General features: G+C 39.3%; 1 protein-coding gene across 3 annotated transcripts in view; it reads left to right on the forward strand.

Moving 5' to 3' along the window:
- Positions 1–421: 421 nt before the first annotated feature.
- Positions 422–24471, forward strand: part of NAP1L1 (nucleosome assembly protein 1 like 1) — a 31988-nt gene continuing 7938 nt past the window's right edge. The window contains exons 1-9 of one of the 3 annotated variants that reach the window (XM_063322899.1): positions 422–442; positions 14827–14861; positions 15544–15632; positions 18698–18800; positions 21975–22116; positions 22553–22633; positions 22881–23009; positions 23500–23571; positions 24223–24362. In XM_063322899.1, the coding sequence (XP_063178969.1) occupies positions 14845–14861; positions 15544–15632; positions 18698–18800; positions 21975–22116; positions 22553–22633; positions 22881–23009; positions 23500–23571; positions 24223–24362 (773 nt within the window). In that variant the 5' untranslated portion in view covers positions 422–442; positions 14827–14844. Of the gene's footprint in view, positions 443–520; positions 671–14826; positions 14862–15543; positions 15633–18697; positions 18801–21974; positions 22117–22552; positions 22634–22880; positions 23010–23499; positions 23572–24222; positions 24363–24471 lie in introns of those variants that run through there. The other 2 variants (XM_063322900.1, XM_063322898.1) reach the window with 2 other exon arrangements.

Genomic DNA, 24471 nt, shown 5'->3' on the forward strand with positions numbered 1-24471 from the left:
TTGAGTAAGTCTGTACCTACTTGACAAGACTGGTGCTATTTTAGCTGTGGTGCCTTCAGAAACGCTCCCAGCTCAAGTTTAGCGCAGCGCTAGAGTGGTTGGGGTAGCATTACGTCCCGACTCCCCGGCAGGTCCGTCCTCTACACCCTCCCACCGGGCGGGAGGCGCGTTCCTGCGCCATGCCGCGTCCCACGGAGCCGGGGGAAACAGCTCTGTGAGGGGGGACACAGGGTTCACCCCAGGCCCGGTGGCTCTGCGGGCAGGCCGCCGCCCGGGCGCGGGACACCGGCACGCCTTTCCCCTCAGGCCACAGCTACGTGAGAGGAGGCACGTTCCGGGGCACGGACACGGCCGTCCCGTCCCGTCCCGTCCGGTCGCTGCGGGGGAGGGCCGGCCGGGGAGGCCCCAACGGTCTGGGCCAAACGGCCGGCGCGCGCCCGAGGTGGGGCGGGGCGGGCGGCGCGCGCGTTGCCAGGAGACGCGGGGCGCGCGGGGGAGGGGAAGCGGAGGGGGGCGGGGGGGGGGAGAAGGGAGGAGGGGTGTGTTACGTGGTGACGTTAATTCTATATGAGCGCGAGCGGCGGGAGCTCGGGTCTTTTTTACCGCTCGAGCCGCGCGGCGCCTCCTCCTCCCCGCTCCTGAGTCACCGCCGGCCCCGGCCCGCGCGCAGGTACCGGGCAGGGCGCGCGCCGCCGCCACCGGGGCCGCGGCTGTGTGTGGGGGACACACGGACGGACGCGGTGGGGGGGACGGGACCGGACGGGGGGTGCTTGGCCCGGGCGGGGAGGCCGCGGGGGCCGGGCTGGCCTAGCGGGGCCCCTCGGCCGGCGGGGCGACGGCGGCGGGGGGGGATGGTGGTGCACCGAGCCTCCTCCCCCGCGGGGTGGCTGCGCGCCCGGCCCCGCGGCGGGGAGCGCTGCCCGCCGCCCGGTTTAACTCCCCTCCCGCCGCCGCGCCCCGCGGAGGGGCCGGGCCGGGCTAGGCCGAGCCGCGCGGCGCGGGCCGGCGCTGGGGGGAGGCGGGTTGGGCCGGCAACACGTGGGGCCGGAGCGGGGCCGGCGGGGAGGAGGGGGCGGCGAGGCCGGAAAGCCGCACGGGGAGGAGGCGGGTGCGTGTCCGTGTGTTCGTCCGTCCGCGGTGAGGGAGGCGGGAGGGGGCCGGGGGCCGGGCGGGCGGCGGATGCGCACATGGCGGAGGGGACGGGGGGCGGCAGCGCGGCGTGGCCTTGTGTTGGCTCCCGCGCCTTGTTGCCGCTGGCGTGCGGGGAGCCACGGCCGGGGCGTGCTGTGCTGCTGGCTGCTGGCAGGGGGACCCAGAGACTCGGCCAGGGGACGGGCAACTCTTGCTTCCTGCCTTCAGGAAAGAGCTTTTTTTTTTCCATTTTTTTTCCCCGTTTGCTGGAGTTCAACATGTCGCTTCTCAGGGGGCCTGCTGGCTGGTGTCATCCAAATGAGACCTTTGCTGTCCTCCCCATGGTAGATGGATGGGCCCAGTGTCCACAGTAGCAGATGCAGGAGGTGCATGATGTCTGTCACCAAGGAAGACTAAGAAACTACCTGAAAGATCTAGTAACTACAGCTGGAAGCACTGGCTTGTGTTTAGCGTTTGTATATATCTATCTGCATATAAAACATTCCATCTACTCCATATTGGTTATTTAGGGGACTTACACTGCCAATACTTGTGAGGCTTTCAATATTTAATACCAAACCTTCCCCACTTGCTTGCAGAAGAAAACACAAACTTTTTTTTTTTTGCAAGTGACTGTGGTGTAGTAATGATATGGCAGCATCTTCTACAGTTTTTGTCCCAGGACACTGCAGTTTCATGTGTGTCCATTTGGTGTTTGAAGCCCTATAGAGATACTTACATCTAATGTTCTAATTCCTTTGAGGAAGGTAAGGGAAGTGGGCACTGAGTGTGCAATATATGACAAATCCATTGGGATTTAACTCCTGCTGGTGGACCTTAGATTAATAAGACAGTAGGTAATGCCTGATTATTTTTCATTTCAATCATGAAATAAAACTTGAAAGAAGAGCTACGGCTGAAAGCTGTGTACAGCTGTGGGTACTGTGTGACAAAAATGCTTGTTAGTAGCTTGTTAGTAGCTTGTTAGTAGCTTGTTAGTAGCTTGTTAGTAGCTTGTTAGTAGCTTGTTAGTAGCTTGTTAGTAGCTTGTTAGTAGCTTGTTAGTAGCTTGTTAGTAGCTTGTTAGTAGCTTGTTAGTAGCTTGTTAGTAGCTTGTTTTAACTGAGCTTCCTGCTGTGCCCCTTTTACAATGGGGAACTCCTTTAAGGATGAGAAAGGCACTGTACTTGGATTGAAGCAAGCTGAATGGCTTCCAGTTTGTTGTAAATCCAGAAGTTATCTCAATTCTTAGGGCAAAACAGGATTTGAAATCTACATGCATTGAAATTTGAATGACTTGGATGCCTCTGTACCAGACAGAAGTTTAGAGTGCTCAGGGCTTCAGGTACCTGAAATGTTGATATAAGTGCTTAGAATAGGCTATTGATACCTGAACTTCTGTTTGTATGGCCTGCTTACTCCTGTGAGAGTGGTATACAGTAGCAATCTCCCTTCCCTACCCTTTTTCTTTGTTTTGTGGCAGGTTTTGCATGTCATGTGTTCTGGTTTACGAGGACAGAAGATTGTAGAATGAGGGTCTTGTGCACAAGTTGTAGATCTGGTGTTTTTCAGAGCCTCTGGTCCTTCTCTGCCATTCACAGGACTAGGAAGTGAGTGTTGGGACTGCTGGAAGTGTGCAGAAGTAGTGTGTTGCATCCATGCAGCCAGCCCAGTGTTACAGGAAGTGCCAAAAGCGCTGTATCTGTTGTAGCGGTGTGTGTACAGCACAGTAATGCTCCTTGTGCTTCATCACCCAACCTCACCCAAAACCTGTTCCTGGGAGTAGGCAGGGGACTTGTTATGGTGATCTTCTTACTGAGCACCCTGGAAATGGGTGGTCTGTTTTTTGTCTTAGCTTCTTGCATAACTGACAATGAACATGTGTGCACAAGTGAAACTGAAAACAAGGCATTGTGGGTATGTATGTTATGAAGCTTTGTTAACAGAGTTTTCACAACCCTGAGTTAGACCTGAGTCTTGTAGGGTGACACAGTGTTCTTTAATACATCAAGGAAACTTTGTCTTACTGCACTGTCAGTCGCATTGGTATAAATCTGTTCATTCATTTAGCTCCTAAAAGTTGAAGTAATTGTAACATGGAGAATTTAACTCATTATGGCAGGGATTATATTCCTTCAGGGAATAAAATAGTTGAGGATTTGAATTTCAGTAACTGGAAAAATCTCAGGGGAAATAAGGCAAGCATCTTCTATTTTGAATTCCTGATCAAATCCTTTGGTGAAAGTCTGTTTGTTCCAGTAGACAAATAGGTGTAATGAACATGTCTATAGTATCTATACCTTTTTGTTAATATGGTTGTAACCTGGTTCATCTTCAGGTTCTTGTGAGACAGCTACAAACATGCTGTATCTCAGACTAAAGGTCTGATTCTTATTTCTTTGGGAAACTTCAGGAATTGGACAGTTTGCAGAAAATGGAGATGCAGGTGTTCTTTAAATGTCTGTTTGTTTTTCTGCATTTGTATATACATTCAGTGGAACTTTAGCTATAGGTTTTTCCATGGACTGATAGTGCTTTGGTATTTTTCTGGTACTAGTAGGCATTTATATGGAAGATGGTTCTTTGCAGACAGAAACAAGACTTCTTAATGCTGGTTATATTTTACTAGAGCTGAGGAGTCTTCTGAGTTAGCTTCTGGTCTGGGCAACTGTATTCCATCTACCTTCTCATTAGGAAACCAGCTAGTATATAATAGAGCAGAACGGTATTGTAGAAGTGGTGTTTAGTCTGAGAAATGGTTGTGATGATGGGTTTAATGCTTATAGGTCAGTTTTCATTTGTAAATTACTTTAGGCTCAAAAGTGATTATAATTAAAGTTAATTCAATCTAGCTGATCCTCACTCAGCTCAGAGGTTAGTGCAGTTCCTCATCACCTAACATTGTTAATCTGGAGAGTAGGTCTGCTGTCATAATGTGTTTGTCTGGAAAACCAGACATGCCTGGAAGGCATCATAGAAGTTGCTTGGGGATTCATTTCATGACCTTCTGAAAAATTAAGCTATTTAGAAACAATGAATGAGATTTTTTGAGGGCTTCCTACACTTGACAAAGTTAATGTAAAAAGAAAAAAATCTTAATTACAGATGTGGTTTCATGTATTTAGCAATAACTTTGACCTTAACTTTTCAGGAAGACTAACTATTTTGCAGGCTAAAACTTCATCTGCGTTCAAAAAAAACCCGATGACTGCTAATTTACTTTTGATATTTTATATTTAGTTTTAAAGTATATAATTTAAGATTTGAAGCAATTTATATTCTATCTAAAGATTAATCTCTTAAATGAATTTATGTATTACCAAAACATAATCTGCATCTTAACTACTGTCAAAGGTCAGGCTGGAGATCTTTCCTAGATGGAAAGCTGTTTAGATTTTAGTGTTGGAAAATACAGGATGCATTTGGGGGCTGAATGTGTGTTTAAATATACATGTGCACAGACATAATTTACAGTGATGATGTCTCAGTTTAGAGCTTAACTTGCAGTAATGAGTAGGCAGTTGAACATCAGCTGTTTCACCTGGTCTTTGTAGACTTTAGAGCAAAATACTACCAGTTTAGTAGCTTTTTATGATCGAAAGGGGAAAGCAACTTTTTAGATATGAAAACTTCAGTTTTTGGATGTACCTATAGCTGTGAAGTGTTCAGTTGCTGATTTGGCATTTATTCTTTTAAAAAAAATACCACCCCACCCCCCAAATCGCAACCAAACAACAAAGAAGCTCTCACCCAGAACTTGAGAGATACTAGAATTATTCGGATTTTTAAGTTTTGGAAATGCTGGTTAAGAGGCTTGATGAAGTGGGTGCCTGAAATCTGGAATGGAAGAAACTCCCAGGCTTCTAAGACCTGTGTTAGAATCATAAATGCTTGTTGTCTTTCCTGACCATCCGTAGTAAGATCAGTTCAGTCCACCACTTTATCTAGAAGATTTTGATGTGTGAAGTTTCAAAGGAGGGGCAGTTCTTTCCTGTTTCATGTGGGATGACTTGCCCTTGAGGGAAAGCTTCCTTTTAGTTCTGGCTCTAGTTAAAAACCTGGCTTAAGCATTGAAATGTTAAGCTGGGGGCACACAGGAGGGAACATGAAGTCAAACAATTAATTGTTTACATCCAAACCGATTTTTAATCAGTTCTTCTTGAGCTTCCTTTTAACTTGGGTATTTTTGTGTCACTTCTCATTGTTCATCTCTCAAATAGTAGTATTAATCTCAGATGTAAACTGCTTCTGTTCCTCAGGTATTTATGTTGCTAGGCTGTGAACTGACCTATTTCCTCTCTTCCACAATGTTCAGCAGTGAATACAGTATTTTTATTGAGGATACATCACTGATGCGTATAATCTTATTTTGCATTGTGTGTTTTGGTCATCATGCATTCGTTTCAGATCTTGACTATTTCTGCACGTTGACTAGAAGTCTTCAGTGGGCTGCATGCAATTATACCAGTGTCTTTGCACAGCAATTTTTTGACCTTTCAAACTCTAAATTAGTTTGAATTGCTTCTTTTAATATATGTTACTTTAGATTTTAGTACTATTTATTTTGCCTCGTTTGGATCACCCTTTTAAGCAGCTCTTAATTCTGTGATACTCCAGTTATGGAAATTATTCGTCTTGACTTTGGATGGTTAAGTATGAGCTGGTGTAAGTGCTTTATTCTGTTCCTTGCATGTGAAAGTTAGAATCAGCAGAAACATGCTCGCTCTTTTTGAACTGGTGAGATCTTCGTGAGATGGCCTCTTGATTCTTTCATCATCTTCACTGTTATAGAGGTATTGGGTACTTCTGCTGGTGCCAAAAGCACGATTGAGAGAAACTCACAAGAAAATGCTTATGAAGATCTTTGTAAATAAGGCTCAAGTTCTCTACAGGTGTCATATATGTTTAAAAATGCTTTTTAAACTCTGCGGCTATATTCATTTGAAAGTGACTTACTGAAACCATAACCATGCTTATACTTTTCTTGGCTGCTACTACTGATTGTAACATCTCACCCCTAACAGCCTCCAAAATGTATCAAAGTTAGATTGTTGTGTTCTTTCTTTAGTATATGCTAGTTTGTTAGTTGAAAACTGTGTGGTTTAAGGTTTGCAGTTTAGTAATGGCTTTGTTTCCATGGAAAAAAATATTGAACTGAAGCTAATAAAAAAAGTTGCTAAGTATATTTTAGTAATTTCAGTGGCTTCTTGCAGAGCGAATGAATTTACAATATTGCATTAATCAAATGTTCCAGCAAAAAACTCTCTTTTGAAACCTGTACACATTTTTTCAGTGTTTTTAACTTTCTTTTCAGATAAGCATGTTTAGATGTTTTTTAAGTCGAATTGGCTAAAGAACTTTAGTGCTGCAGTGTGTGAGTCTTGCAGATAGTGGCGTAACTGGCAATATGGCTGTGTTTGTTTATGTAGCAATCTCAGTAGTCAACTGACACTCCTTTCCTTTGGTTGATGTTGTGGCATGGGCGATTTAAACTCTTAAAATGTATCCTGCTACCTGAAGTACTTTGTTAAAACAGTAGGTTTTTGTATTACTTTAACACTTTTTAACAAACTGAATACTTCTACCAACATAAACTCTGTAGAGAAATACTATTAGGAAGTTTTAAAGATCTTTTTATATATGATATGAAGATTCTGATTTCAGCCCTTCAGGATAGCTGTTGTTTTCCCATTATCAGTGATAGAAAGGAGAAGCTGCAGCAAGCTATATTGATTAGTTTGTTAAAAAAAATAATTTAAAAATCCTTGTTTAGGTTTTTCAGATTTGATTTTAAACTTCTGGATTACTTTTCCAATAATGAAAGATTGTCCTAAATAGAAATTGGTAGGTTTTCTGCTACAGAATCTTGGCATCCAGAACAAAGGCCATATTGTGTGTTAATTACCCTATTTTTAGAACATGATCAGGGAGCTCAGATCAGTAGCAGGGACAAACATGCAGATATAATTCAGTCCTGATTTTAAGTTTTAATTCCGTAGTCCGTTTCCTTCTCCGTATGTAGATTCTTTTTTGCTACAAGAGTAAACAGGTACTACCTAAAATTCAATAAAAATGCTACAAAAATAGGAGTTCAGTAATTGTTGACTGAATCTTCATTTCCTAATTTAAAAATTAATTAAGGGAAAACTCTAAAAAGTGTTTCCACATGAATGAAAGCAAGCCCTGCAGTTACTGGTAACTAACTTGGTTATATATATATATATATATATATATATATATATATATATAACATCATGTAACTGGCATTTTCACGCAAGCTGTGGAGCACTTTAAAGTTGAAATGTGGAAAATCCATGTTTTCATGCCATAACGTGTATTGTTCAGGGGCCTGCAAGCACTAGTGAAATAATTGCATTGGCAAATGGCTGAAGTTGGTGTCTTTACCTCAGGAGTTATTAGGAAAAGCAAAAATTACCACTTAAAGGGGAGAGAGCAGACAGTTTCAATTAATTGTGTGGTGTTACTTGGTCCAGCGTTATCATGGTTTAGTGTCTTTATTCTCTACAACAAAATTCTGAGTTTTACCATGTTATCACAAGGTCCGATGTCGTAGCATACAGTTTCACAGCAACTTCACAATTGCCTAACGCTATTCATGAGTTTTTATAAAAAGTACTTGCCTGTGGTGGCCTCTGTCTCTGGACCCTGCTGTTACTCGTGCAACTGCAGGTCTAGCTCTGTGCAACAGAAGTACCTAGCACTCTTTTTTTTTTTTTTAACTTTACAGCTGTTCAGACATTGCTGATGAAAGGAAGGGAGTATGTGTAGCTAGGGAAGAACAACAATAAGCTTTTCCAGCAGCATTTGCCAGTTATATGCTTTAGCTGACTGGAAGACCATTCAGCAGAGAAACTTAGTGTTCCCCTTATGAAAGGTCATATCTCCCTTGTGGTGATGTGAGTGGTTCTCATCTTCGTCAACTTAGCAGTTGGACATAGTTAAAAGTTCTGAGTATGTTTTGTGAAACACCACTACTCATCTGAATTTGTTAACCTTCTCTGCTTGGTCCAGATGACCTTATATTATGCGTGCACAATAAATTGCAACAAAACAGGGCATTTTGAGTTACTGCAAGGGTCCAGGGGCAACCTTTTTACTGTATTGAGGAACCTGTATTCCTTGCTTCTGTTGACCATTAGCTCCTCAGTCTCTGAGACCTTGGAAGCCTTTATTAGTACTATCTTGTTTATTATCACATACCCTTTTTTCTGTGCGTGTATTTGGGCAGACAACCTTAATTGTCTACTCCAGATTTGCAAATTTAATTTTGTCAATTTTTGCTCTCCTACATTAACAGTCAGAAATCTTTGTTAACAGAAGAACTTTGAGGCACTAATAAAAGGAAATTGTCTCTGGAGAATTCAGTGGCTGATAATGTCTTTCATCAAATAAATGTGGTATCTTGATGTTCTAGCATAGGACTAGCATGCTGACTTAATTGAGATTGATTTTGCTTTTTTTGACCTTCAGCTTTCCTAGCAATATATCATAATATGAAGGATATAATATTTGTAACATGCTGCTTATCTGCCATGTTAATGATATGCACAATATCACCTTGTTTGAACAATTTCTATGCTAATGATAATAGATGTTTTGTGAATTTGATCACACAAGTAAAAAGGAAACACTTGGTCTTCTGCTTGATTCTCTTTTGAAATTCAAACTCTTTTTTTAAATTTTATACATTATTCAATTGCTTCTTTTTGAAGAAGAGCTAAATGCTTTCCCAGTTACTACTGAACTACTTTCCCATGTAAAAATTTTCCTGCCTGGTAGTTGGTACCATAGCTTCTACTAACAGTTGTGAAATGATTGATAGGTCCTAGTACCAAAAATTCGGAAGTGTGTAACTTTATGCCATGTACTGTGCCCTTTTTAAATAGTTCACTTAGTTCTGACATTGATGTGAATGAAATTCCACTCTGCAGAGCATCTGGGCTCTTTAAAGTTACAAACCTGTCTTAGTGGTTCAAGCAAACTACCTTAAGCAATTATTTTGAACATCTACAGTCAAAGAGCATCTTTTGATGGATCTCTATACTACTCTTTTCCTTTTGGATGCTGATTATTTACAGAAAAATGTTACAAGTTGCCCTCCTGGAATGCTAGGCAAGAACATCCATTTGAAGTAACTTTCAGTGAATATATTGCTCTTTACTTTCCCAGTCCATAGTGAGTGCTGAACTTGGCTGGTATGATGTCATTTGTCTGGCACCTTTGGTTTCTGCACATGTTGCAAATAGCAGCTTACAGGACTTAATCCTGATATTTTTTTTTATACAACTAGCTGTCCTCCAGTTGGACCTTTGTTTTCTTCACTGACATCTAACTTAGTCCACTTAGTTTATTGTCTTATGTTGCAGTTTCTTAATCCCACAAAGGGCTCATTTGTTTTAGGTGTTTTCTATTAATGTATTGCTTTCAGTTGCACAAGGCTTGCCAGAGACAGAAGGAGGCTGAGATGCTATTCTCTAGACAAGCTGACTTATTTGCAGTGCTCTGAATTATTCACTACTGAGGAAATTAGTTTGGGCAAAAGGGCAGATTTCTTTTAAAGATGTGAGTAAACAAGGCTTGGCTGTAGTTTGGGTCCAGTATCCTCAAAAAGCCCTTGATGACTTGAGAAATTTCTTCTACTTGTTGTTGCAAGTTAATTGTGTGAGCAATTCCTCTAGAGAAGGGGAAATTATGTTTCCTGAAAGGGAGGCAATGGGTACTGTGCGTTGTACCGTATCCACAGAGATGCTGAACAGCTGAGATCTGTTTGTGGCCTGCCAGCCTTAGGGCTTGTGCAAAAAAGCGGTGGTTTTTTGTGGAGGAACTGTGTCTCAGGAATGTCTTGCCTCCTCAGCTGACTCCTAATTCACCTCACCGTGACCTGTCTTCCTGAGCCTGAGCGGATGTCAGGGTAATCTAATACTGGCATGCTTACTTTGGACACTTAAAGCTGACCTTCAAAAAGAAAAGGCTTCTCGCCAGGGTGTTTGTGTCCTAGCTGTAACGTGGCTGGTACTGCTCTGCAAACTCAGCCTGGTTTCTGTGTGAGTAGGCGGCAGACTGGGAAAGAGGAAAGACTGGGAAGGGCTGAATACTTGTACAGTTTGGGTTTCTGGCCTCACTTGTGACAAATTACTTAGTGAAGAAGTAGTAACCCCTGCAAACTGAAAGCTTACTGATGGATAACTTGAGACAAACACATGGCAATGTCATTATCAGTTTCTGCATGTATAGAAATAAATTTCATAAAGATAACAGTCTAATGAGGTAAAGTATCCTTTAAAGGTCATGAAAATAGCGAATTTTGATGCTGTTTTGGTAAGATTTATGCTTTTAAGGGTAATTTCTGGTAATTCTGCAGGATGTGCTCAAAACTATGGCTAAGTTTGTGATGGATTAGCAGTCTCCTAACCTTTTCATTTTGAAAAAGAACATATTCCTTGTGATTGCAGGCAGCTGAAACTACCTGTATGAAAGAGGTTTTGAACTTTAGCCTTTGGAAAACTTGTACCGTAGCTTGCTTTTCTGTGCTTTTGCTTCCTTTTTGTAGCATGAACTTCCTATGCGTTGCCTTCAAGTCCTGCAAAGATAAGATAACTATTTCTTTTCCTCTCCTTATTTTTACAGTGAGCAGCAAAACATTGTAATTGAAGCCTCTGGGCACCTCTGTCTTTGACCATAATGCAGTGCTACTGGCTGTAGCCAGTTTAAATAACAGGGAAATAAAATATTTTACAAATAAGGAGGTTATTTGCCTGCTGGCTTTTGAACAGGGGAGGAGGTTAGCCTTTATTGGCACTCATATAAGCCTTTTCTTGCTGTCAGGAGGCCTAGGTTCGAAGTAGTATTCCAGCCCAGAGCAATCACCTAGACACTGAGGCTTGAAGTAACACACCAGCTATAGCTGTAGATAGGTTTCTTATAATCCTGCACTGACAACTGGTGAACTGGTATCTCCCAGGGACTAATTCAAATAGTGAATGCCTCTTGCTGCACACATGCCAAGATACAGTTGCTGTTCGCAATCCTAAATGCACCTATGAAACAAATCAGGAATGACAGCTGTGTCTTTCTGGTGGAAAGCTGAGTGATAAAAGTAATCTATCCAAAGGTTTAGTTTTGGGGAGATACTGCAAAATAAATACTGCAGCAATGTATTTTAGTATTACTGACTGTGGTACATGTTGTATCCAAAGCTCTGGGTACTAGGCTGGGCCCTTGTATTAGGCATTGTGCAAAAATAGCGGAGCCTATTTGCTCTTAAGGAATACATTTCCTCAGTGCTTTTCTGCCTCTACAGTTGTTTTTTTTTTTTTTTTTTTTTTTTGCTGGTAGAACTGTGTTTGTGGAGAAGCTTATGGTTGTTTAAGTAAATGACAATAAAGTAAATGTGATGCAACTCTATACCCATGCTAGTGGGTTGCACAGATTAGTCTAAATGACTACCAATGTAGTTCTGTTGGCATAGTGCCTTGAAGCCTTGTCACACAAGAAATGTTGTCTAGAGCTCGCAGATGACAGTGTCATGACAAACAGTAGGATCTCCTCAGTTTGCAGAACTGTTCCAACTGCAAATGTTCTGGTATTAAGTAAGTTGTGTAAAAAGTGGAGGGAAGATTAAAGGATGAGACATGAAAAAGACTGATGCAATGAGAGTTGGAAAAATGGGATGAGGCAGATAAGAACACACTGGAGGGAGGCTCTGAAGTTGACAGCTACTTGATACAGTCTATTTTCATTTCCAAAAAATCTTTGAAGAAAGTTATCCAAAGTCTGAATAAACTGGGCCATAGTTGGAAAACATACAGTGCTTGCATGGATTGTTTAAAAGCCAGGAGGCAGAGGATGAGTAACTGCATTTTGCAATGAGAAGAGAGGGGCAGATACTGGACTTCCACAGGGTTCTGCAATGAGATGAATGCCTTCAGCATAGTCACGAGTGATGTTGGAAAAAGGGGTGAACAGTGAAAGGATGAATGTTGCTGATGACAGGTAGCTGTTCAGAATGGTGAAAACAAGGGCCCACTGAGGAATTCAAGAACACAGAGACTGCTGTTTAAAACTTCCTGTGCCACAGTATTGCCCAGTGTAGAAAAATCTGGCTTGGTTGGGATCTCTGAGCTGAATGTTGCAACTCAGAAACAGGATTTTAGTGCTTTGGTACGTGAATGATAACATCAGCTTACCTGCATCATTTCAGGGAAGATGAGGACTAGTTTATGAAATAAAAATTATTGTGGGGTTGTCAAATACCTGCACATCTTGATCCAGTGTGGTTTTTTCCAAATGTGATTGAAAGCTGGAAGAGTTTCTGGGGAAATTCTTACCATGTTATTGTTTTTTTTTCTTAGGCATCTGCTGATAACCATAGTTGAAGATGGGATGGATGCTTCTGAAAGTTTTCAGGCATGACTTGATCATAGCCAATCCCATGTCCTCATTTAGAAAAAAAAATGTGTAAATGAACTGTAGAAGTTGATCTCTTTCTGTAAATGTGTATCTAAGGTATTTCAGCTGCTGTTTCATCTAGCCCACTGGCCTGGTGAGACTACAGGGGTTGTGTTGTCACTGGTCATGTGAAAGAACAGCCTCTAGTTTTACGGAAAGTGAAGCTGTATTTGCTGGGGAGAATGGAGAGAGGAAATGTTGGTCTCTACAAGGAGCAATAATAGTTTGTGAGTGTGATCACTCTGTCACATTTACATAGAAATGTGTGAAAGGCAGGTGAACTGTGCATCTTGTGTTCTTCTGCACACTAATACTACCAGTCTTATTGAAAAGCATCCTGCATGAAAAACAAGTTAAGAAGAAATGTGTAAGGAAAAAGTTGTATATTTTGCATGGATAAAGTCTTTTGCAAATCAGAAATAATGCTAATTGCTATGTTGCTCAAGAAATATAGAGACCTCTAAATGAGAGTTGTAACTGTAATATGATTTCAGTTTCTATAGGTCTTCAGTCCATGCTGTCTTTTGAGAATGGTATCCAAAGGACACTCTTCGGAATTGTTATATAGGCAGCTTGCATCCATGTGTAAACCTTAAGTCAAAAGACAGGCAAATATGACCTGAACTTCAAAATGAGTCAAAAATGTTAGTTGAACTCCTCAATTTCTTATTGAATTGTTAGATGTCCTCTGATTTACAGTAGTGCTGCCATTCTATTTGATAGAAAATACTGTATTATTTTTCTGAAATAGATTGGCAAGTAGTTGTTTCTCTAGTTTTTCTGCGTATTAGGGAATTAAACCCTTTTGATGATGTGCAGTTTTCTAAAGACTTTATTGGCACTGTAAAGTTGTGGTCCTAAATGAGGACGTCAGGTACTTCCTTCCCATGTAATTGTTGGGAAGTAACTATGACACCAGAAAGTATATTTTGTTTATATCTACATAGAATGTAGGTGTTAACTTCTGAAGTTCAGTTCTAAAACGTGTCTTCATATTGACTGTTAATGTCCTGATTTACTGACATTGTGCTCTTGTGTTACACACTTTGGACAGATCAAATGCAATTTTTATTTTCTCTGGAACACACACCTCCAACACTTTGACTAAAATTCTCATTGGAACACGTGAGAAGCTGAACTTTTCAGAAAGAGATTTTAATTTATTTATCTTACTGGACAGCAGCCAAAATGGGAATTCCAAAGCAGTGGTTTCCATGCTTCCTGCGCCAGTGGATTATTCTTGGTACTTGATGTCTCCTGAACCATTGGACCTAAGATGGCAGTAATGGGACAGTGTTTTCTTGTGCATAGGATTTTGTATGACTTCAAGCTACCCGAAACATCTTTTTTGGAGACTAGACTCCTAAGTACTGTCTTGCTGGTGGAAAGTGTTATTCATCTTGTAAAACTTTTGAGAACATAGGTGCTTCATGGTATGCAAGATTTGCAGTAGTCTCAACATAAAATGTTTATAGTTACTGTGTCTAGAATGTGTTTGTCATGATACTGAGATACTTAAGAAAATTCTGATAATTTAGAACATGGAAATTAGTCACATTAAAGAGCTTGGCATCAGGCATCAATTTTTTAAAAGTATTGCGGTTCTCTGGGTATTCTGAGGGACTACGTGGATTGGGTTTGTAAAGTTGGGATTAAAAGTTAAATCCACAAAAAGGCATCTTTAGTATTAAAAGAAGCTGATATAAGTATCCTCTGTCTGCAGTTACATGCTGGAAATTTGCAAAGTTACCAAAGGGGTTCTAGCACCCTTTCTGCTTCAGTTTTTCTCAGGTTATATTTCAATTTTATACTTAGACAGGACTAGTTTTCAATCTGTGATATCAGTACAGTCCTGTCCTACAAAATGCAACATGGCATTTTGCTGGTACTTAAATTTACGTGAGTAGATCGTAGAATCATTTAGGTTGGAGAAAGCCGTTAAGATCATCAAGTCAACTGTTAACCTAGCACTAGATCTAACCTAGGTCTATTGCTTCTAAACCAGATGAAAATTTTTTCAGTATTTCTGTATGCTTTAGAATGAGAACTCAAAAAGTGCATGGGAGATCTGCCACTATATTCAGACAATAATATGCATTTATCCTGTTTCTTAAAGCTGACATCATTTGTGTTTCTTTCCTTTTTAGTATTATGGCGCTTGTCTGTAGACCTTGTAAGTGAAGTCTAATGCTGCTGTTCTTATATTTATTTTTGTTTTTCTTCCAGGGTTTGAAATCTAGGAGAATGGCAGACATAGACAAGTAAGTACGGAGGCTCTGTGAACTGTGCTGTACTTCGGAAGGTTGTGGTCTCCAGGTATTTGTAATGACAGGGTCTAGGTAGTGATCTTGGCACTGTGGCAAGATGTGAGGTTTATAGCATGTGGGAGAAAAGCTTGAGTTACTCATGCCAAATGAGTTTGGATTCTTAATTGTAAGTAAATCTAAAACTGGCACAAGGCAGCAGTCAACTTACTGTGTTAATTGGAATTCTGGAGGGGAAAAAATGATAGTACTGCCCATTTACTATTGTATGTAGTTTTTTCTGTACTTGGAATGCTTATATCTTGTGTCATTCGAAATACAGTTTAGGTGAACCTACTGTCAGTTCTCAAGGCCTGCACATCTTAACAAAGAGAATATGTAGAGTAGAAGGAGGCTTTGACTTGTTGATATGAACAGGAGCTGAAGGAATTCTTTTGTAAAAAGGAATCTTCAAAATTCTGGGAAGCTGCTAATTCTTTAAACTGTTCTGAGATTCTCAGATGTGAAACTTGAATCTAGGAAGACAAATTTGGCTTTATTTGGCTATTAAGTTTGTCATAGATCAAAACTGACATAACAGTTCGCTTCACCTACACAATCTCTAACTTGAGCTCTTTAAGCTCATTATAGTATTTTATAAAATTAACTTCTTGATCCTGTTATTGAATATTCCTAACAGCAAAGAACAGTCTGAACTTGATCAACAGGATATGGAAGATGTTGAAGAAGTAGAAGAAGAAGAAACTGGTGAAGATGCCAATAGCAAAGGTAATGTTGAAAAGAAGGGTTTCTTAAGCAGATGCATACGTGCTTTCTAATTAATGTGTTAAAAGGATTTTACTGCTTCAAATAATAGGAAATGGTAAAACATAACTACTGATGCACAACTGTATTTAAATTCTGAGGCGAGGACTTCTTTTTTTCCAGTTGTGTGATTTTTAGTTATCTACAGTCATTCATTTTAGTCATGATTAGTGCCAGCTCAGGCAGCGTTGGATACCTGTAAGGATGTATAATTGGAAAAGAAAGGATTATTGTGGATACGTGACTAGATTCTTTCAAAACTAACAACAGTTAAAAGCTTTTAAACTGTGAAGCTTTGGGTAGAAAAAAATCAGGTGCATATATGGGTGTCTCTTATTTTTTGATCAGCTGCTTAGTAATTTGCTGCTGAGTTGTTTGATTGTGAACAGAACAAAAATCATGCTTAGTGTTACCACTCTTAAAATCATTAAATCCTTCTTTTTTCCCCTCAACAAAAACCAAACTTAACATGTATCAGAATACTTTTGTCCATGCTGAACAGTCTTACTCATGCTTTGTAGTTGAAGACTGGGGGCGCAGATAGAATCTGAAGAGCAAGTAGCCAAAAGAGAAATAACTAATAATCTCTGCCAATAAAATGGTTTGGACTGCTCATGGTGCCACATCATGTTGATTGCTTGAACAGAATAATAACACTAAAGAAAAATAGGATAATTTTGCTCAAGGTGATGTTAGAGGCTTTGCTATATCTATTGAAAAAAGTGTTTTCAAAACTGGATTGCAAAATTCTGGGGAACACACAGTCAGATGAAGAACAGCATACAATAATTAAATGATAAGTAGTCAGGTGTCCCAAAGGAAATCTATAGATGAATAATGGGTACTTTTAGCTATTGTAGATGAGGATCTGACAGGAAATTATAGTATAGGAGTCTTGGAGGGAGATTGGCTGTTATAAATCAGAACAGTGTTTCAGTAGTAGGGAAATGTGACACAGTGTTAAGCAGTTCTTTTGCATCTGTAATTCTTTTTTGTCTAGTTTTCTAGCATTTTTTCATGCAGAATTTTTTTGTAGGTTTTACTGTTTTGCCTTTTTAAAATCTAGATAATTCCATTTTTAAATATGTCACAGGTCCTTCTGTGGACACTCCTAAAAGCACTCATGCTTTTAGGGAAAACCTTTGAAGAAATAATGTTCATGGATCCAAGAACGTGCGAAACAGAATATGTGGTTGGATTTCAGTTTAAGGGGATGTGGCTGTTGGCATTGGCATACAATGTGTACAATTTGGTATTAAAGAATAACTGGCGACATACTCAAATGGCATAATTGGGTAGGTTTTTCAAATGGTATAGGAAAGACTAATGAATAGTAAGGTCAGAGAAAACTAGATACTTTGACAAGAGGCATAGTGTTGGCTAATGTGAGATAGTACCTTTAAGAAGTAATTGCAACTTCTACTGCTAAAATATAAACTGATTGCAATCAGTATGGAGAAACAACAATGTTGCTTGAGGCATACCTTTTCAGAATGTAATTTCAGTGCTAGGATGTCGTCCTGGTTTCAGCTGGAATAGAGTTAATTTCCTTTCTAGTAGCTGCTATGTTTTGGATTTAGTATGAGAATAATGTTGATAACATATATTGTTTTAGTTGTTGCTGAGTAATGTTTACATTAGTCAAGGACTTTTTCAGCTTCCTGTAGAAGCTGAGAGGGGAGCATAGACAGAACAGGCTGGCCAAAGGAATATTCCATACCATAGATGTCATGCTCAGTATATAAAAGGGGTTGGCTGGGGAGCAGGAATCTGTGATCACTGCTTGGGGTGGGCTGGTCAATCAGTCCTTGGGCGGTGAGAGCAACTTGTGTTGTATCACTTTATTCTTGTGTGTTGTTATTGTTATTTTCTTCTTCATTTACTGTTCTATTAAACCGTTGTTATCTCAGCCTGTGAGGTTTTTTTTTCCCCTTTCCCCCTCCTTTTCTCCCTCTTCTCCCTACCCCACTGCAGGGAGGGGGTGGTGAGCAAGCAGCTGTGTGGTCCTAGTTGCTGGCTGGGGTTAAACCATGACAGACATAAAAGTGGAAGAGAATATTCACATGTGGTTACTGCAGTGAAGGGCATAGAAATCGAAGCTTTGTGTACCATGAAGGATTCAAAAGCTTCACTTCAATTTGAAGGTGTCAGAAAAATCCTATATAAAGCTAGTTTCTTATAAAGAATGCAAAGTACTTGTTTGCCTCTCTGTAGATGTTGAGGATAGGGGGAAGAAGGCAAAACAGCATGATAAAAACTGATCATAAATTCTTATTAAAAACCATGAAGTTGTGACATTAATTTCTGCAGGTTGAGGCGCAGAATTTGAGCAGAAATAAAAGGGTTGATGTTAATGTGGATAATGAGAACACTTAGGCTAGGAATTTGTGTATTTTTTAAATGTACTTCTGCCTTGTAGTTTGAAACGGGTTTCCCATTTGCACAAAGTACTTTCTAAAGCTGATGTGGATGATAGACTTCAAGGTCCTAGTACTGGTACTCTGTATTCAATAATGTGTCAGACTGTTCTAATGAATAATTTATTCTTTTGCAGGAGAAAAAGGTAAACATAAATTTGTAAAGTGGTTTTTAAATCCAAGTCTGAAACTGTCATGTTTCTTTCCATTTACCTAAAAGGGAATGAAAATCCCAAATCCAGTTTTTATTCCCTTTTTAAAGTAAAAGGGCAAATTCTTCTACCTTGCATTTCCTTAATGAATTCAAAATAAAAGCAGTTAAGGCAAAACTAGTGCTTTTAGGGACATCCTACAAAACCTTCCCTTTTAACAAAAACTTAGCTTGCTGAACAGTGGCCACTTTAATCCAGGTGCTGTTTCCATATTCAGAATAGGATGGATTTGATATGTGCTTCCAAAATGGAGAGGTGTTGGAAACTCTTCTTTGCCTATGTTTCTTTTTACAAGTGTGTATATAGTTAACTTACTGCTCTTTTGTAGTATTTAAGTAACTTTTCAAGATTAGTCCAAAAGATGCACTTTGCACTTACATAATTGTCTTTTTAAATTTAGCTCGGCAGCTGACTGTGCAGATGATGCAAAATCCTCAGATTCTTGCAGCGCTTCAGGAGAGACTTGATGGCCTGGTAGGAACATCTACAGGATATATAGAAAGGTACAGTATTTGCTCAGTATGACCAGAGTGGTATAAATGTGTCTTTTGGTTTCTGAACAGTATTGTTTGTAGCATTAATAGTCATAAACCACTGTGCTGCCCAGATAGCAGGAAGACTAATACAGTCTGTAGTGCATCTCAGTATTGAAGAGTTTTTATTTAGGCTTTTATGGAGAAAAGAATACTAAAATATTTACAGTGACTGACCCTGTCGCCTGCAGTTACAATAAGGCATACTTTTAAAAGATGCTTTCCTGCTGCTTGGAATGGCTTTTGTAACTTTGACTTAATCATGAGTTATGGTAAGTATGGACAAATACTTGAAGACCTAGTGTCTCTAATATAGTCATTTTTTGGTTTGAGTGTAATCAGGAGGTAATAAAATTAGGAATGTTGTATCGGTACTTCAGGTGATCTCCTTATGTATCAAAAATTGCAACAGTCTTTTGCTAAAATTTACTTGATCTGCATTAACAGAATTTTCTGGCTCTTATTTTCTGATTGTGTACGAACATTTCACCACATCCACAAGAATTGTAACACATACAACTGTCCTGCTGTGATAAGATCCTACATTACTATTGACTTGAACTGGGGCAGCTACTGAGTAACAGGCGCTGCTGCTGCCACTCCTACTCGCACCATTTTTCCTGTTATAGATGATAGCATGGGAGAAAAGCCCATTTAACTGACCGGCTTCCCTGATAAATACTGGCTCAAGAAAGAGCATGGAGTCAAAGTGTACCCAAGTTCTTTCTGTTCGAGATACTGTACACTACAGGCTTTCTATACCAAATTTTTTTCTTCTGTTTTTCAACAGATGCTACTTAACCTCTACTAATCTTTCAGGTCCTTGATCTAAGAAGTGAACAAAAGTGGTAACATTGATTTACATGGCATCCTTCTAGTCAGCTGCTCTCTAAGATACTGTACCATTTCTTCATCAATTCCAAGTACTGTAGTGCATTCTCTATCACAAAAGCATTGTAACTTTGCCAATGTACCAAACACATACCTAACTTGCAATACAAAAATAACTGGAAAACGTGTGTAACTTGAGTCTGCACTTTCTTAACATATGCATGCTGACTTAACCATGCTTTACAGGTGCCTCTTACATGTCTTCCCAAGTATTATTTTAAGCTTATTTATCTACAGAGTCTAGACACTGAGGTGGCACAGAAGTCATAAGGAATCAGGGATCCTAAAAGCCTGTTATGAGGGCTGTCAAGGAACTAGATGCATAAGCTGGTAGGAAACTAAACAGGTTCCAGGAAAACATCTATCTGCTCAGCCTTAGAATCTGCTAATTGCTTGGCAGCTATCCAATAACTTAACTTGTCACCTGTGCCTGGCCACAATTATTTTAATGAAAATTACTTTCATAGAATAGAATTTCCTTCAGCTGCTCACAGGAGGTTGTATTCTTATGTAATCATAACATTTGCTAATGGCTCATATTTAGAGCAGCAGGTTTTACTTGTCACTGTTGTTCTTGTGCGTCCAGTTCAGATTTCTTGGTCTGCTTCTCTGTTTTGGATTTAATTTGTAAGAGCTTTCTCTGTCATGAAACTACCTTTCTTTTTTTTAAAGTACAGAGTTTATAAAGGTAGTGATGTAAAAATTGTGAAATTTGAGCTAGTTGGCATGGACTGTAATGAAATGTAGCTTTGACACATGCAAAAGATTCTAGATTCTCTAATAAAGGGGTTAAAATCTTTACTTGGACATGCTGCATGTGTGGCACTACCTCTTTGAAATTTCTTGGTGCTTTATATGCTATTGCTAGGACCAGTACTTTTAGTCTTCGTATGTGTATGTGGCATTAAGTGGGTGACTGTTGTATGACTTAATTTGTGCAGTCATATTAATTAATTTTCTTCCTTAACACTTTTTTCTTGAACTAACTGAACTTGGTACTTAAGTTGCTGTTAGTTCTGATATTGTACTTGAAGATAAAATTGCAGCAAATGATTAACTTGACTAACTTCTGGAAAAATGTCAGAGTAACAAGAATGTTATTGACCCTTTGTGAGCACACGTGACTAAATTTAAGTGTGTTTGGTAGGTTATGTAGCAGATATATTGGAATGTTAAGAGAAATCTTGATTTAATGGTCATACGCATATTATCTTAGTTACCAGAAATAGTATATTCATGTTGAGCATAAAACTGTCTGGGAGAAAGGTTCTGCATTTTAAAGTGAGCAGGGATGTTGGAACATGTGCTTGTTCTACCTGATAGAGGCAAGATAGCTTCAGTAACTAATATCAACCTTCAGTGTTTAATTAAGCTAATGTATTCTTGCTTACTCCCTTTAACCTGGAGCTGTTCCTAACAATTAAGAGCAGGTGTTTATTACTGTGTTCTAAATAATGTGGCACAACGGCTTAAATAAAATAAATATGGGAATCTAACATAGTAATCTTCTGTAGCTAAATGCTGGGGTTTGGCCCACCTCACAAGGCAATGGAGGCTGTCAGCAATCTACCCCATGAATCTCATGAGTAGCCTTGATATAGGTAACTTTCTGTCCTAACAGTAAGTCTGTGTTAGCATATTTTACTAAAGTGAAACTCATTAAAGAGTGGTAGCTGACAGGTATTTATAATGAAGATTGCATTAATAGCTTTCCTTTTACATATGTATCATACAGTGGCTCATCTAGCAAAACAGTTCTGGCTCGCTTTGGGAGTGACAGTTGATGTAGTAGAAGACTAGTACCAGCTGCTTTCCTCAGTGAAACAAAAACGTGAATTTTGAAGATTAACTTTGTGAAGAATAACTCGATTGTCTTGAACTTTCCTAAAACCAAGCCAATTAGTGATATGGCCTTTCTTAATTGTGCTCAGTTGTATGAATTTACTGTGCTACTCATTGATAGTGTAAAACTTGTTTATAGTATGAAGTTTTATTGCACAAGTTTGTCTCATGATTGACTCAGATCTGGTTCTAACTGAGTTAAGCCTCAGTTTAAGAGCCTCTGCTAATGGTTTCAATCTGCATGGTACAGTGGGCCATAGTTTTGATTTGTACAGCTTTCTAAAGCTTAAAATAGAGTGTAAAATCGGTTTTGATGCAAGTTGGTTGACTTGCAAGGGGACTGCTTAAGGGAGGGGTCAATATGTGCTTAGAATGCAGTGTTAGTAACAGTTCTGTCACTGAATTTTTCAGCTTGCCTAAAGTTGTTAAAAGACGTGTGAATGCTCTCAAGAACCTTCAAGTTCAGTGTGCACAGATAGAAGCAAAATTCTATGAGGAAGTTCATGAGCTGGAAAGAAAGTATGCTGCTCTCTATCAGCCCTTATTTGACAAGGTATTTTAATGCTAACCTGATTTGTACTTAAAAGCTTTAGCTAAAACACAAGGGAATATAAACTGAAAGCTTATGCATGTTCTGAATTATTTTGGTCTCCTATGTGCACATTCAATTCAATTGACACCATTTTACTGTCCATGTGAATATCAACTAAGATTAGGGGGGAGAAAGGTTCAGTCTGTTCCATGGTTACCAAAATCACTTCAACGTACCAGGCCTCATCTTGCTAATTGAGCAGATGTCAGATGGTATGGTAACCTTTTTGGAAAAGCTCGTAACTGATAAGTTGCCTTCTAGGGCTGTAAGAAAAGGTTTTGGTAAATAGTTAATGTATTACTAGTTGCGTAACTTTAGAATTAGGAATTTATTGGTTAGGGCATTGCTGGTTGTAATGACTACGAAATGTGAAAATATTCTCAATTTGATCTTCCAGCGAAGTGAAATCATCAATGCAATTTATGAACCTACAGAGGAGGAATGTGAATGGAAAGCAGATGTTGAAGAAGGAATTTCAGTGAGTATCTTAATCAATTCTCATCAATATCTCAAGTTTTAGCATGAAACAAGATTCAATACAGTAACTAAAGTTTAAAAAAAAATAATTGTGTGCATAATGATTACTTGCTTATAATAATTCTTAATGATTGCTTAAAGCCTGCAGATGAAATTCAGTCTGTACTGGTATCAACATAAAGCTGTTAATGAACCTTGTGGGTCACTCCTTTAAAATTAAGAAAAACTAACATTTTTATTCTATCAAGGAGGAAATGAAAGAGAAAGCCAAGCTTGAAGAGGAAAAAAAAGATGAAGAAAAAGAAGACCCTAAAGGAATTCCTGAGTTTTGGCTGACAGTATTCAAGAATGTGGACTTGCTCAGTGATATGGTTCAGGTAGGTGGTGGTACAGGCTTGTTTAAAGTTGCATTAGTACTTAATCCAATTGTCTTTAAGAAAGGAGTAGAATGGTACACTACTTGCTGTGTCTGTTGGAGAGCAAAAATGGAACAAGGACTTGGATGTCATCTCTGGTACTTTATTCAACTGAGAGCACAAAGCACTCTGAAGTACTTCTTACTGCATTATTTGTTGTATTACTAAGGTAAAATAAGTTCACTTTCTGTGCTTATAGGAGTGTGTGTATGAGCTGTGTATTAGATACTGCTAAAACCCGTACTTGGTGTTTGCATGAGTTTAGGTTGTATACCTATGTGTATGCAGTGGAAACCCTGTACAGCCGTTGTTGCCATCTGCTGGTCATGTTCATAAAAATGTTTCAGTAACAAGGCCCTGTAACAAGGTTCTTGTCTATGTAAAGCTCATTCTAAATGGGGTTTTTTACCTCTGCAGGGTCTTAAAATTGAATAAACTGTTTTCTTTACAGGAACATGATGAACCTATCCTGAAACACTTAAAGGATATAAAAGTGAAGTTTTCAGAAGTTGGACAGCCTATGGTTAGTTATACAAGATTACTTTTGTGTTATCTTAAGACTTCTATTTGTCTATTAGTAGTGTGGTCGGTGATTGTTAATTGTCTTGTGGCAATCATGAGAAATATGCAGCTGTTTCTTGTCTTCTGAAAAACAGTACAAGGACTAGTACTAGTCTTGCAGTATCATATGAATGAATTTTTACTTACTTTAACCTTCAAATTCTGATGAGTTAATAACTTGGCCTTAATATCTGATGACTAAGTTTCACCTTTAAATTTTGATACCTTTGGGTACATTCGGTATAACTATTATAATTGAATATAATTTCCTTGTCAGAAACAAAATAGCTTGCTAAGTTTTAATATTTTAAATTTAGAAGTTATCTCTGTATGTTAGCACCAAGAAAGCTGTACACTGGGACATCTTGTGTCATTACTGCAAGCAATATATTAAGTAATAAGCAGAAGATCAACATAGTGAATGAAAACATTTGAAGATTTATTGTACAACTTGGGCCTGCAAATTCCAGAATAAGTTATGTATATGCACCATTTCCATATTGGTAGAGGTGGATATGTTCTGTTGCATGTATATTTTTGGGTTTGGATTTTAGGTACTTAAAGGCATGTGTTGCTAAATTGCTAAAGTTGTCCCTTTGCAATTCCTTTTAAGAGTTACACCTTAGAATTTCATTTTGAACCAAATGACTACTTCACAAATGAAGTGTTGACAAAGACGTATAGAATGAGGTCAGAGCCAGATGATTCTGATCCCTTCTCCTTTGATGGACCGGAAATCATGGGTTGTACAGGGTAAGTGCTAATAAATAATTTTAAGGCAACGTAACAGTTTCTTCTTTAGCATTATCCAACTGTAGACTTACAGCATCTTGGAAAGATGCTGGTAAAGGTACTGCTACCT

The sequence above is a fragment of the Chroicocephalus ridibundus genome, chromosome 1, assembly GCF_963924245.1.
Source record: "Chroicocephalus ridibundus chromosome 1, bChrRid1.1, whole genome shotgun sequence".
NCBI lineage: Eukaryota > Metazoa > Chordata > Aves > Charadriiformes > Laridae > Chroicocephalus > Chroicocephalus ridibundus.